Below are 12,614 nucleotides of genomic sequence, written 5' to 3'. Positions count from 1 at the left end.
GGGCCTGATATCATTTATTTCTCACAACAGTCCTATGAGATGGCTTCTCACAATATTCTCAAAATAACATATCCATTTTACAGATGAGGAAACTGAGGCTTAGATTGAGCCCCAAGTCTTACAGTGGGTCAGTGGTGATCTAGGATTAGAAAACAAGGCTGCCTAAATCCAGACCCCATGTTCTCAACCCTGATGCAGGGTCAGAGCACTGGCTGAGAGGGCTTCACAAGAATGACAACTGGGGAGGGTGAATGGGCCACCTGGGGTTGGGAGGGGAGGCTGAAGTCCTCAGCTGCATTTCGCTCTCATGTAGGGCAGTGGAGATGGAAGCTGCACACTGAGCTTGTCTGCTTGGGCTTGTGGTCCACCCAACCTCTACACGCCTGCCTGTATCACTGAGACACCAGGCCAGGACTAACAGGGACTCTGCCCTCACCTGGGTGATCCTGTTGTGGTTGGCCAGGAACATGGAAAGGTTCTGTGACTCCTGGATGGACTGGGGATCTGCCATCTTCCTCAGGAACTGTGCCGCCCTGAAACACAGACAGCGGGTGCTGCAGACAGGACTGTCCAGGCACAGCAGCCTGAACCATGCCTCACAGGCTCCCACGCCCACCTATCCCAGAGTGACACCATCCTGGAAGTCAATGAGCTCTGAATATCCCAGGCAACACTAATGTTGAAACAGAGTGTATTCTGAAGTCATTTGCTTTGGGGCCGTCTACAACCTGTAATAAGGGTCCCTGAAATTAAAAGGCAGGAATGTACAAAACTCTCTGAAATCTCAGAAAGTTTAAGGGGAACTAGCATCCCATCAACCAGCCGGGAGTGCTAAAACAGGGAGTGAAATGATCAACCTTGTACCTTCCTGTGACCTCTAGTGAGGCTGCATAGTAAGTTATGAAGAAGCACAGGTAGGATGTTAGAATGCCCCTGTTGTGTATTCTGTTATTTATAGGAAAACTTCAGTGTTTCCAAAGCAAAGCACTGTATGGAAAACAGAAGTCTACTGAGCCTCACAGAACTTTGGGTGAAGGGATGACGGGCACCAGGAACACGAGCAGAGCTTGGCGGGAGAAAGCTGCAGCTGCCTGACTTTCCTGCCTAACCTGGGGATGGTGCCACCTGTGTCATCGTGAACTGTGAAAACAGACAAGACACCCCACCTTGCTCATGACCTAGCTGGGCTGTAGAGGATGTCATTTGTGGCCATGACAGAAGCAGCTGGCCACAGCTGGGGAGAATTTGGTAGAATATACTATGCAATAAGCTACATGTAAAAACTTTGTGAAGTTGTCACTTCTAAGTCAGCCTTGAGATGGGGTCCTGTCTGCTGGACACCACCAGATTTCACAGTTGACTCAGGAGGGTAAACTTGTGAGAATCAGTCTGTTTTCTCTGGTTACTCTGCAGTGCAGGAAGATGTTGTTCAAGGAGGAGGATCTCTCCTTAGCAGAGACACAGCAAATCCTTCAGAGAGACTTCTGGGTGGCTGCATACTGGTTTCTAGAATGACTCCTTCCCCACTTTCAGTCCTCCTCTTTTTTTGTTTTAATTTTAAAAAAGAGGCCGGGTGCAGTGGCTCACACTTGTAATCCCAGCAATTTGGGAGGCTGAGGTGGGCAGATAACCTGAGGTCAGGAGTTTGAGACCAGCCTGACCAACATGGAGAAACCCTGTCTCTACTAAAAATACAAAACTAGCTGGGCGTGGTGGCAGGTGCCTGTAATCCCAGCTACTTGGGAGGCTGAGGTAGGAGAATCACTTGAACCCGGAGAGGTTGTAGTGAGCCAAGATCGTGCCATTGCACTCCAGCCTGGGCAACAAGAGTGAAACTCCATCTTAAAAAAAAAAAAAAAAAAGAGAGACAGAGAGAAAGAGAGAGAGACGGGGGTCTCACTATGTTTCCCAGGCTGGTCTGAACTCTTAGGCTTAAGCGATCTGCCTGCTGTGGCCTTCTAAGTGCTAGAATTACCGGTGTGAGGCACCTCTCCTGGCTAATCTTCTTCTTATGAGCTGGCAGAGACCCTGGGCTCCAAAGTCGAGTAACCATCCCATCAGGGTATCCCCACCACTACATCTCCACAGTGACTGATGGAGGGTCTAGCACATGACTCAAGCTGGATCAAAGGCAATCCTCCCTGGGAATTCCACGAAAGTATTTGGAAAGAGAAGCATCCTGCTCTTCCTTAGAAGCTGGGGTTGCTGCACTGGCTGGAGGAAAGCTGCTGGAAACCACCACAGACCTGAGAATGCAGCCAATGTAGAGGAGGTGGAGCTGAGAGCTGGAGAGACCCAGGCTAACATCGTCATCTGAGTGCCTGCGTGCAGGTGTGCCTGGACTTTCTGTGAGCCAATTCATTTCCTTCTTTTATATAAGCTGCTTGAATTGCCTTTCTCATTCTTACAGAAAATAACTAATGTAACAATTTTGTGATGATCTTACTGGCCCCATATTGCACAGGGCAACATAAAACGCTGCTGCTCCACAGGTGGGGGAATTGAGGATTTGATTCTATCTTGTGACATAAAACTCTACAAAGATCAAGTTCTTCCAAAGCCCAGCTCTGTGCCCTGTTCCTCAAACCACACTGAATCAGGCTGAGTTCTCCTGTGTCTGGGAGATGGCTAGTTTGGTACCAAAGAAATAGCAAGTGAGAGGGGCTCCATCCTCTTCCTCCACTTGGTGGGTGGCCCCGGAGTAGGGGCCCGACTGGGGCAAGGGAAAGGGAGAGGTTTCCCTGACCTCTTGTAGGCAGAGTGGTCGTTCTTGACGCTGCACTTCATGTTCTTCAGCTCATCCAGGACAGCGAACATATTGATGAACTTGCCCAGGGTCAGGAGGTAGGCTTCAGAGACAAAGTCCTTCCTGCGCTCGGCGTGGCATAGACGCTTCACCTCGCTGCAGAACCGCTCGATGGCCTTGCGCTGGAGGTAGAGGGACAGTGAGTAAGGTCTCCTGGGGAGGCTCACTGTGCTCTCTTGTAGGGGCAGGGTCCAGGCTCCTCTAGGGCCCTCCTCAGAGCTAGCCCTTTAGAGAAAGGCAAATCTGCCAGGCAGTTTTTCTCAGAGGAGTCCTTAAATCCAAAGCTGATTTCTAGAGGGGAGCCTGGCACCTGCCTCCATGTGAGTCAAACCAATGCATTCATTCAACGTACATTGGCTGGGCATTATGTCTTACTCATTTTGGAATTCCCAGCACCTAGGACAGTGTCAGGTACCAGTTGATAAGGAGGTAGAGACCAAGAGTGAGAGAGAGAGATGCAGAGAGAAAAAGAGGTTCATTCATCCAGTAGCTATTTAATGAGCATCTACTATGTGCCAGGCACCATTCTAGGTCCTGGGGTAGAACAGGAAACAAAAGAGAAAAACAGACAAGTGAGGAAATTCTGCCTTCTGCCTTCAGGAGCTTACAGTCTAGTTTTGTTTTGTTTTGTTTTGTTTTGAGACGGAGTTTTGTTCTGTTGCCCAGGCTAGAGTGCAGTGGCATGATCTCGGCTCACTGCAACCTCCACCTCCCGGGTTCAAGTGATTTTCCCGCCTCAGCCTCCCTAGTAGCTGAGATTACAGGCACATGCCACCATGCCCAGCTAATTTTTCATATTTTTTGTAGAGACTGGGTTTCACCATGTTGGCCAGGCTGGTCTCAAACTCCTGACCTCAAGTGATCACCACCTGCCTCAGCCTCCCAAAGTGCTGGGATAACAGATGTGAGCCACCATGCCTGGCCTAGGAGTTTACACTTTAGTAAGAGAAGACAGAAAACAATACATCTATTAGAATGTGGTACGTGCTATCAAGAAAAACAAAGCAGGAAAGCTTGAGGAGAAGGTCTCAGAGGTTGGTCCTTCTAAGGAGGAAGATCAGAGAAGGAATCCTCATGAAGTGACTTTCAGGAAAAGAAGTTGAAAGAGGAGGAAAAGAGGCATATAAGGTAACTCAATGGTCAGAGTGAAGGCCCTGAGGCATGTTCCAGGGATGGGAAGGAAACCAGCATGGCTGAAGTGGAGCGAGTGCTGGAAGGAGGCAAAGAACGGGGGGCCAGGGCACTGGCTCTTGCAGACCTTTATGAAGGCTCAGGCTTGGACACTGCATAAGCTGGGGAGATGTGGGAGGTTGTGAGGCCAGATAACATGGCCTGAATTATATTATAAAAGAGTCACATTGGCTGCTGTGGGAAGAACAGACTCTAGGGCACAAAGCTAGACACAAAAGAATAGTTAAGCGGGTATTTAAAGGCTTAAGGGTGGGGTTACCATCTGACCCGACAATTCTACTCCTAGCTCTCTACTTGAGAGAAATGAAAAAATATGTCCACACAAAATCTTGTATGGAAATGATCAATGTTTGTTCAAAATAGCCCCAAAATGGAAATAAACAAATGTCCATCAACTGAAGAATGGATAAATAAAATGTGGTACATCCATACAATGGAATAGTATTCAGTCCTAAAAAGGAATGAAATTCTGATACATGCTATAACATGGATGTATTAAAACATCATGCTAACTGTGAAGAGCCAGATGGACACAAAAGACCACACGCTGTATGATTCAGTTTATATGAAATGTCCAGAATAGGCAAATCCACGGAGGCATAAAGTAGCTTAGTGGTTGCCTTGGGCTGGGATGGGGGTGGAGATGAGGGTATTATGGGGCGATGGCCAAAGGGCATGGGATTTCTTTTTGTGGTAATGAAGATGTTCTAAAATTGATTGTGGGCTGGGTGCTGTGGCTTACATCTATAATCCCAGCACTTTGAGAGGCCAAGGCAGGTGGATTACTTGAGGCCAGGAGTTTGAGACCAGCCTGGCCAACATGGAGAAACCTCATCTTTACTTAAAAAAAAAAAAAAAAAGTACAAAAATTAGTTAGGTGTGGTGGTACACACCTGTGGTCCCAGCTACTCGAGAGGGAAGCTGAGGTTGCAGTGAGCCGAGATAGTGTCACTGAACTCCAGCCTGGGCGACAGAGTGAGACTCTGTCTCAAAAATAAAATAAAATAAAATAAAATAATAAAACTGACTGTGGTGATGGATGCACAACTCTGTGAATATATTAAAAATTGCTGAACTGTCCACTTTAAATGGGCAAATTGTATGGTATATGTTAAGTATATCTCTATAAAACTGGTACCAAAAATTTTAAAAAGCAGTTGAACAGCATCAACAAAAAAAGGCTACTGTAATAACCCAGAAAGAGCAAGAAAGGAGGAGGAGGAAGAAAAGGAAAATAGGGAAGGAGTGGGGAACTGAAATGACTGCCCCGACGTAAGCTCCATTCCACTTCCACTGGCCTGAGATGCCCAACCAGCCAGTCAGTCCTTTCCTTCAAAGACTGGACGAAGTCACACTTTCTCCTTCCAGAGTCGAAGTCCAACTAAACTCTGTGATGATGAAAATGGACCATACCGTACTGTCCAAATACAACAGCCACCATCACACGTGGCCACTCAGCACTTGCAATGTGCCTAGAACTACTGAGGAACTGAATTTTTCATCTTGTCTCGTTTTATTTATTTTTTTCAACTTACCTCAAACTTCCATTTTTAAATTTTATTTTTACTTATTTTTATTTTTTAATCTTTACTTTTTTCATGTGGTCACTTTTAAATTAATGTCAGTACCCACATGTGGCTAATGGCTATCGCACTGGATAGCATAGTTCTAGATTATTCCAGATCCTCCCTTCTGTAAATACCTCTTGTCAGGAGACTCTCAGCTTAGCACTTAATCAGTTTCTGAATAGTTCTTCTCTCTTGGCCCTGTACTCCCCAAAAGATTTTGGGCTCCCGAACGCAGGTCCACGATGCTAACAGCAGCTGCAATTTGTCAAACCTAGTCTGACCAGGGTCCTCCGTGGCTCTTTACAAAAAAGATCTCTATGATCCTCACCATAAACTGGTGAAGCAGGTCATTTTCAAGGTGAAAAATCCCAAGGTGTCAGAGACGTTAAATAACTCACAACCACACAGAAAGTGAAAGGGCCAGGGAATGTGACTTGGGCTTCTCTGCCTCCAAAGGCCATGCTCCCTACCCAGGGCTGCATTATCTGCCCCCACCCCACAACACATCCAGGAACTTCATTTTATTTCTTAAACACATCAAGCTCCTTCCAGCCTCAGCCTCAAGCCTTTTGCCTCTGTGGTACCTTCTGCCTGAAATCCTTTCCTCCGGGTCACCACACATCAGCCTCTCTCTAAAGAGACTCAGCTCAAATGCCACCTCCTGAGAGGCTGTCCCTAAAGCAGCACCCACACCACAGGTACTCTATAACCCAGAACGTTTCAAAATGTTATTTTACTCACAGCACTTATTATTCTCTGAATATTCACATGTATTGCTTATTGTCTGTCTCTTCCCCTACCTAAAACGCACTCACATACGTACTAGGATGAAATTCCATGAGGGCAGGGAGACCCATTCGTCTTGCTCACCCAGGGTGTGTAGGGCACAGTCAAAAAATGTTTGCTGAATGAACAAATAACATGGCGCAAAACTTCAGACCCCAGTAGTTAGAAGACTAGGGGCCTTTTTAGTTCTTGAGATGCAGACCTGCCCCTCCCCATTCACCTGAAAATACATGAACTTCATGAGCTTGGTGACCTCTGGCTCCAGCACCTCCACCGTCTTCTCATAGATCTCTACACGGTTGGGCTGCTCGTTGCATTTCACCTGTGGGGGAAGGTGGGGGCACACACATCCTGGTTTGCCCAGGCAGTCCTGGTTCACACCTGTCATCTTATTACTGGTTTTTTGTTTTGTTTTTGAGACAGGGTCTTGTTCTGTCATCCAGGCTAGAGTGCAGTGGCATGATCATGTCTCACTAAAACCTCAACCTCCCAGGCTCAAGTGATCCTCCTAACTCAGCCTCCCAAGTAGGTGGGACTTCAAGCACTCGCCACCACATCCAGTTAATTTTTGGAGTTTTTGTAGGGATGACGTCTCATTATGTTGCCCAGGCTGGTCTTGAACTCCTGGGCTCAAGCAATCCTCCTGCCTCAGCCTCCCAAATTGCTGGGATTACAGGCATGAGCCACCATGCACGGCCCTGCTGTCTTATTAATAGAGCCCTTTTTTACTCTCAAATATACCTGATTTTGGATGATAACTGATATGCTCATCCTAGTGAGAGGAGACTGGGGTAGCCCCTACTTCACCAGTCTGGCAGGGGGCAGAGTGCTCCTCAGACATTGGCTGCAGGAAATGAACCAGTTGGTCCCAAGAACAGAACCCTCCTTCCTTTTTCTCAGCTCTGTGCTGTGTCCGTGAGCGTCTGACATGTTCCCATTCATCTACAAGCTCTCGCTCCTTCAGTCTTTCCCTGTGCCTGCTCCAGTGGGATCCAGCTGGATTCTAATCAGAGAGAATGCTCTATCCATTGTTCTGGATACACCTGGGACAAAGCTCCCCTAGACAAAACCAGGCCCACTTCCCCTGCTCTGCAGTTTTCACCAGCGTGCACATCAGAATCCCATGGCAGACATTCTCACAACGCACACGCCAAGGCTGCTAATGGGTACACGGGATCTAAAGAGCGAGCCAAGGTAAGCACAGGGACATTCCTCACACTATTGCTTAGAAAGTCTTAAAATGGCAGCATCATGCTAAATACCCACCAGTGAATGATTAAGTAGATAAAATATGCTACAATCACATAATATCACTGTGAGCTGTTAGAAGAAACGAGACCGTTTTATGTAACAAGGAAACAAGTCACCATAAACAGGTGAAAAAAGTTACAGAATAGTCAGTATAGTTCGGTCCCATTTTTTTAAGCAAAACAAAACAGCATGTGTGCTCATATCTAAGACAGGCACGGAAAATCTAAAAGGATGCAAACCAAACTGTTAACAGTAGTTATTGCTGGGGCCTAGAGTTAGGAGGAATGGGGAGCAATAGTTTCCCTTTACTTTACACACCTGTGGCTTGCTGATTTTGTTACCATGGGACCCACTAATTACATGATAATGGTACTGATGGTAATAAAAATATCTGTATGTGTCAACAGGAAAAAAGTCAGTAATTAAGTGGTAAAAAAAAAAAAAAAAAAAGAAAGTGACAGAACAATACAAACATTGAAACAGTACATTTTTGTAAGCAATTTAAATTATTTATGTAAATTATTTATGTAAATATAAATAATTATATAATTATTTATGTAAATTATTTACAAAGTAATATTCATGCCAGACAAAAGATCCAGAAGAATATGTCACAAAGTGTACACGGCCATCCTATGGTGGGAGCTGGGTTTGGGTGGTTGGGGCGAGGCAGTAGAAACGTTGCTTTTCACTTTATACCCTCTGCAGTGGTTTTGGTGTCATGTGGTGAGCATATACTGCTTTGGAAATAAAATCTATTGAACAAATGTGTTTTAGGTCCCTCGACATGGGTCCCTGTCATCAGTTTGATGGGAAGCTCTCTGAATGTCTTCCAGGTTTTTCCTTGGATAAGAGGCCCTGCTTTACTCCCTGCCACGTGGAAAAGCTCAGCTCTCTGGTTTGGGGATGAAGCAGGGGTTAGTAACGCCCTCTGGAAGAGAAAGAGACACACAGCAAGGACAGTCTCACCTGGGGAATGGCCCGGGAACAGCTGCGCCAGGTGTACAGCATGACTGCATACTCATGTCCTTCCTCCAGCATCTCATTCTGAAATGGTAAAACAGCCTCAGCAGGGAGGAACCAGACAGGTGCCACCAGGCTTCCAAAGCCCCCAAATCCTCACTACTTATGGTTAGGTCCATGGACCAGTAGCATGGACATCACTTGGGGACCTTATTGGAAATGCAGAATCACAGGCCCCTTCCTGGGCCTATGCAGTAAGAATCTGCATTTCAACTAAATTCCCAGATGACCCACATACACAATAAGTTTGAGAAGAACTGACCTAAATCATCCTCATCAGATACCCAAGGGCTCCACAACTAGGCTACATTTTTCCAAACAGATGGATGGCTACCTTAGAAAGAAAGGGGTGGAGCTATGTGTTCCCCAGATACAATGTGAGCAAGAAAATAAGCAAGTAGCAAAACAGTATGTACAGTAGCAAAACAGAAATAATTATTAAAGTATATTATTGAAACTGCCTTTGCAAAGATTATGACAGTGAGAGAAACCTGAAATAGTTGACTCCATCTTGCTTTTCACCTTCAAGCTGTCCTTGGTCATTCCTAGATGTAGGCTAAGCTAATTTTGGGAGGAATTTCACTGATAGTTTAACCTTAAAGCAAGGATGATAATAGCCCTTCCCAAAACTAAACTGCCAGAGTAAAACTAACAAAAGGCCACAAGGTTAGGATTATGAGAGGTGCGTGAATTCTGCTTAAGACGTAGGCATACTTTCCACAATCTCTTACTACTCAGGAGTCGTGTGGCCAGAGGTCACAAGATTTGTGACTTTCCCAACTGCTCTTACAAATACCAACACAACACTATCATAGAGAATGTAAGATTGGTCTTATGAGAAGTTCTTCAGACTGATTCCACCTGGACTTGGGACTCAACTGGTCCAATGGCCCCCACCCAGAGGCAGCCTCAGCACATGAGGCCTGTTTTCCACACTTCATGATTGCATCCCTAACCAATCAGCACCCATTCCCTAGCCCCATGCGCACCCAACCATCCTGGAAAAACTCTAACCTCCAAGCCTTTGGGGAGACTGATTTGCATAATAACACTGTCTCCTGCATAGCCAGCCTCACATTGATTAAACTCTTTCTTTACTGCAATACCACTGTCTCAGTGAATTGATTTTGTCTGTGCAGTGGGCAGAAATACCCATCAGGTGATTACATTACTATGTGTTGAACAAAATTTCAGTGCAACATGCACCATGCTCTGAATAGCAAGCTCTCTGTGGGGCTGGATTATTTTGCATCACTTTTTAAAAAGCCAGATAGCACTATAATGTTCACACTTTTATAAGAGCCCATGTACTGCTATCTCATAAGGAGGAAAATGATTAATATCAATTTTTAATAATAGCCAGAGCAGATGGGAAAACCAGCAACAGCATGAAAAGCGAACATGAAAAATTATAGTGATGACTCATCTCACTGAGTAAATGCTACTGTGGAAAGAGACCTAAATTCAAGGTCCAAACATCTGGGTTCAAGGCTGGGCACGGTGGCTCACACCTGCCTTTGTAAAACTAATGAAAGGCCAAAAGATTAGGATTATGAGAGGTGAGTGAATTCTGCTTAAGATGTAGGCATACTTTCCATAATCCCTTACTACTCAGGAGCCACATGGCCAGAGGTCACAAGATTTGTGACTTCCCCAGTTGCTCTTACAAATACCAATACTACTGTAGAACGTAAGATTGGTCTTTTGGGAAGTTCTTCATATTGACTCCACCTGGACTTGGGACTCAACCAGTCCAAAATCCTAGCACTTTAGGAGGACGTGGCGAGTGGATCACCTGAGGTCAGGAGTTCAAGATGAGCATGGCCAAAAATGGCAAAACCCCATCTCTACCAAAAGTACAAAAATTAGCCAGGTGTGGTGGTGGGTGCCTTCAATCTCAGCTACTCCAGAGGCTGAGGCAGGAGAGTCACATGAACTCGGGAGGCAGAGGCTGCAGTGAGCTTAGATTGCACCACTGCACTCAAGCCTGGGCAAAACGGTGAGGCTCTGTCTCATAAATAAATAAATAAATAAATATCTGGGCTCAAATCCCAGCTTCATTACTTATTGGCCCTTTAGTCTATTGTAAATCACTTAGCCTAAAGTTCTCCACTTAGTCATCTGTTAAATCATGGTAATATTAATAATCTCATAGAATTTTATGAGAATTAAATGGAACACACACACACACACACACACACACACACACACACATTCTTGGTAATCTGTGAAGTGAGTCAGGAAAATAATCTGGCAGTGTCAGGACCCATTACCCACAGAATTACCATTTAACCCAGTAACTCTTGGGTATGTGTATACCCAAGAGAACTGAAAACACATGTCTACACAGAAAATTGTGTAGATTCAAGATCTGCATGTAACACAAATTCATAGCAGCATTATTCAAAATAGTCCAATAACCCAAATGTCCATCAATGGATGGATAAATAAAACGTGGTATATCCATACAATTAATTACTCAGCAATAAAAAGTAATGAACTACCGATGTATGCTACTACATGGATGAACTTTGAAAGGGTACGGTGGCTCATGCCTGTAATCCCAGCACTTTGGGAGGCCGAGGTAGGCAGATCACCTGAGGTCGAGAGTTTGAGACCAGGCTGACCAACAAGGAGCAACCCCATCTCTACTAAGAATACAGAATTAGCCGGGCATGATGGTGCATGACTGTAACCTCAGCTTCTTGAGAGGCTGAGGCAGGAGAATTGCTTGAAGCCTGGAGGTGGAGGTTGTGGTGAGCCAAGATTGCGCCATCACACTCTAGCCTAGGTAAAAAGGGCAAAACTCTATCTCAATTTAAAAAAAAAAAAAGAAAAGAAAACATGCTAAGTAAAAGAAGTCAGACACAAAAGGTCCCAGATTGGATTATTTATTTAGATGAAAATAGGCAAATCCATAGAAACAGAAAGTATATTAGTGGTTGCCGGGAGGTGAGGGGGTGAGAGGAATTGGGATTGACTGCTAACAGGTCCAGGGTATCTTTCAGGGGTGATGAAAATTAGGTGGTAGTCATGGCTATACAACACTGTGAATATGCTAAAAACCACTGAATTGTACACTTCAAATGGAAATACCCCTTGAAAAAAAAAAAAAGAACTTTCCTAGGCCATCTCTTTTTATAAATGTTTGTATCTATATTAAAAAATGAACTCTATTTTTAAATCCACATATCACCATTTCATAATATCTTATTAGTACAACATCAGATTAATTTACTTGTGACAGTTTCATTTTCAACAGCAAATGTCATTGACAAGTCACACGTTCAATGATTAGAGAACTTTAAAAATCAGTAACATGTCCTTGAGACCAGGGAGAACCAATCAAGCCTGTGGTGGGTCCTGCAGTCATCTGCCTCAGAACACATGTCTGAAAGGAGAAGTGACAGTAATGCAAGGAACGTGGGTCTACTTTTAGCACCGAACGAACTGCCTGCTGATAGGTGCAATTCCAACTCATTCATTCAGTGAATGTTTAATGGGGCACTCACAGTCCCAGGCTCTGTGCTTTGTGCTGCCAACACTGCAGTGAACAAGAAGAATGTGAACTCTGCCTCATGGTTGGCCATTAGCCAGAACTGTCGTATAATTATGCTGGAATGCAGCAGAGGTCAGGATGGTGCGGTGGAAAGAGCCCTGGGTGGGGGTCTTGGGAAACTTGAGTTCTAGTCCTCACTCTTTTTGAGCCCATCTTTTGACTTATAATGTCTTAGTTTCTTTATTTGGAGGTAAAGAGTTGGCCTGAATCATTGGTGTTCAACCCTGGCTGTACATTGGGTTACTGGGGAACTTTGATGCCCAAGCCATGCCCCAAACTAACTAAACATTTATCCCTGGGGATGGGATGGGGTATTGGTGTTTAACAATCCGCAGGTGTTTCTCTTGTGCAGCCCACATTGACAGCTTCAAGACTGAGGATCTCTTTACATTTCTAATATTCTGTAAGTCCATGACTTAAACCCAATGTA

The 12,614-nt window shown here is 45.0% G+C and overlaps 1 protein-coding gene across 4 annotated transcripts in view; it reads right to left on the bottom strand.

Annotated features, from left to right (window-relative positions):
- CYFIP2 (cytoplasmic FMR1 interacting protein 2) overlaps positions 1-12,614 on the bottom strand; it is a 142,926-nt gene that overhangs the window by 103,564 nt on the left and 26,748 nt on the right. For all 4 annotated transcript variants that reach the window (XM_064376481.1, XM_064376484.1, XM_064376482.1 and 1 more), the window contains exons 4-7: positions 8,572-8,649; positions 6,572-6,673; positions 2,747-2,928; positions 437-533 (exon numbers count right to left, since the gene is read on the bottom strand). In XM_064376481.1, the coding sequence (XP_064232551.1) occupies positions 437-533; positions 2,747-2,928; positions 6,572-6,673; positions 8,572-8,649 (459 nt within the window). The remainder of the gene's footprint in view (positions 1-436; positions 534-2,746; positions 2,929-6,571; positions 6,674-8,571; positions 8,650-12,614) is intronic.

This window comes from Aotus nancymaae, unplaced genomic scaffold (genome assembly GCF_030222135.1).
Source record: "Aotus nancymaae isolate 86718 unplaced genomic scaffold, 86718_ANA_hifiasm-v0.15.2.pri h1tg000015l_0, whole genome shotgun sequence".
In the NCBI taxonomy this organism is placed as follows: Eukaryota; Metazoa; Chordata; class Mammalia; order Primates; family Aotidae; genus Aotus; species Aotus nancymaae.
The sequence above is the reverse complement of the archived record's forward strand: the minus strand, read 5'-3'. Positions and strand labels throughout refer to the sequence as shown.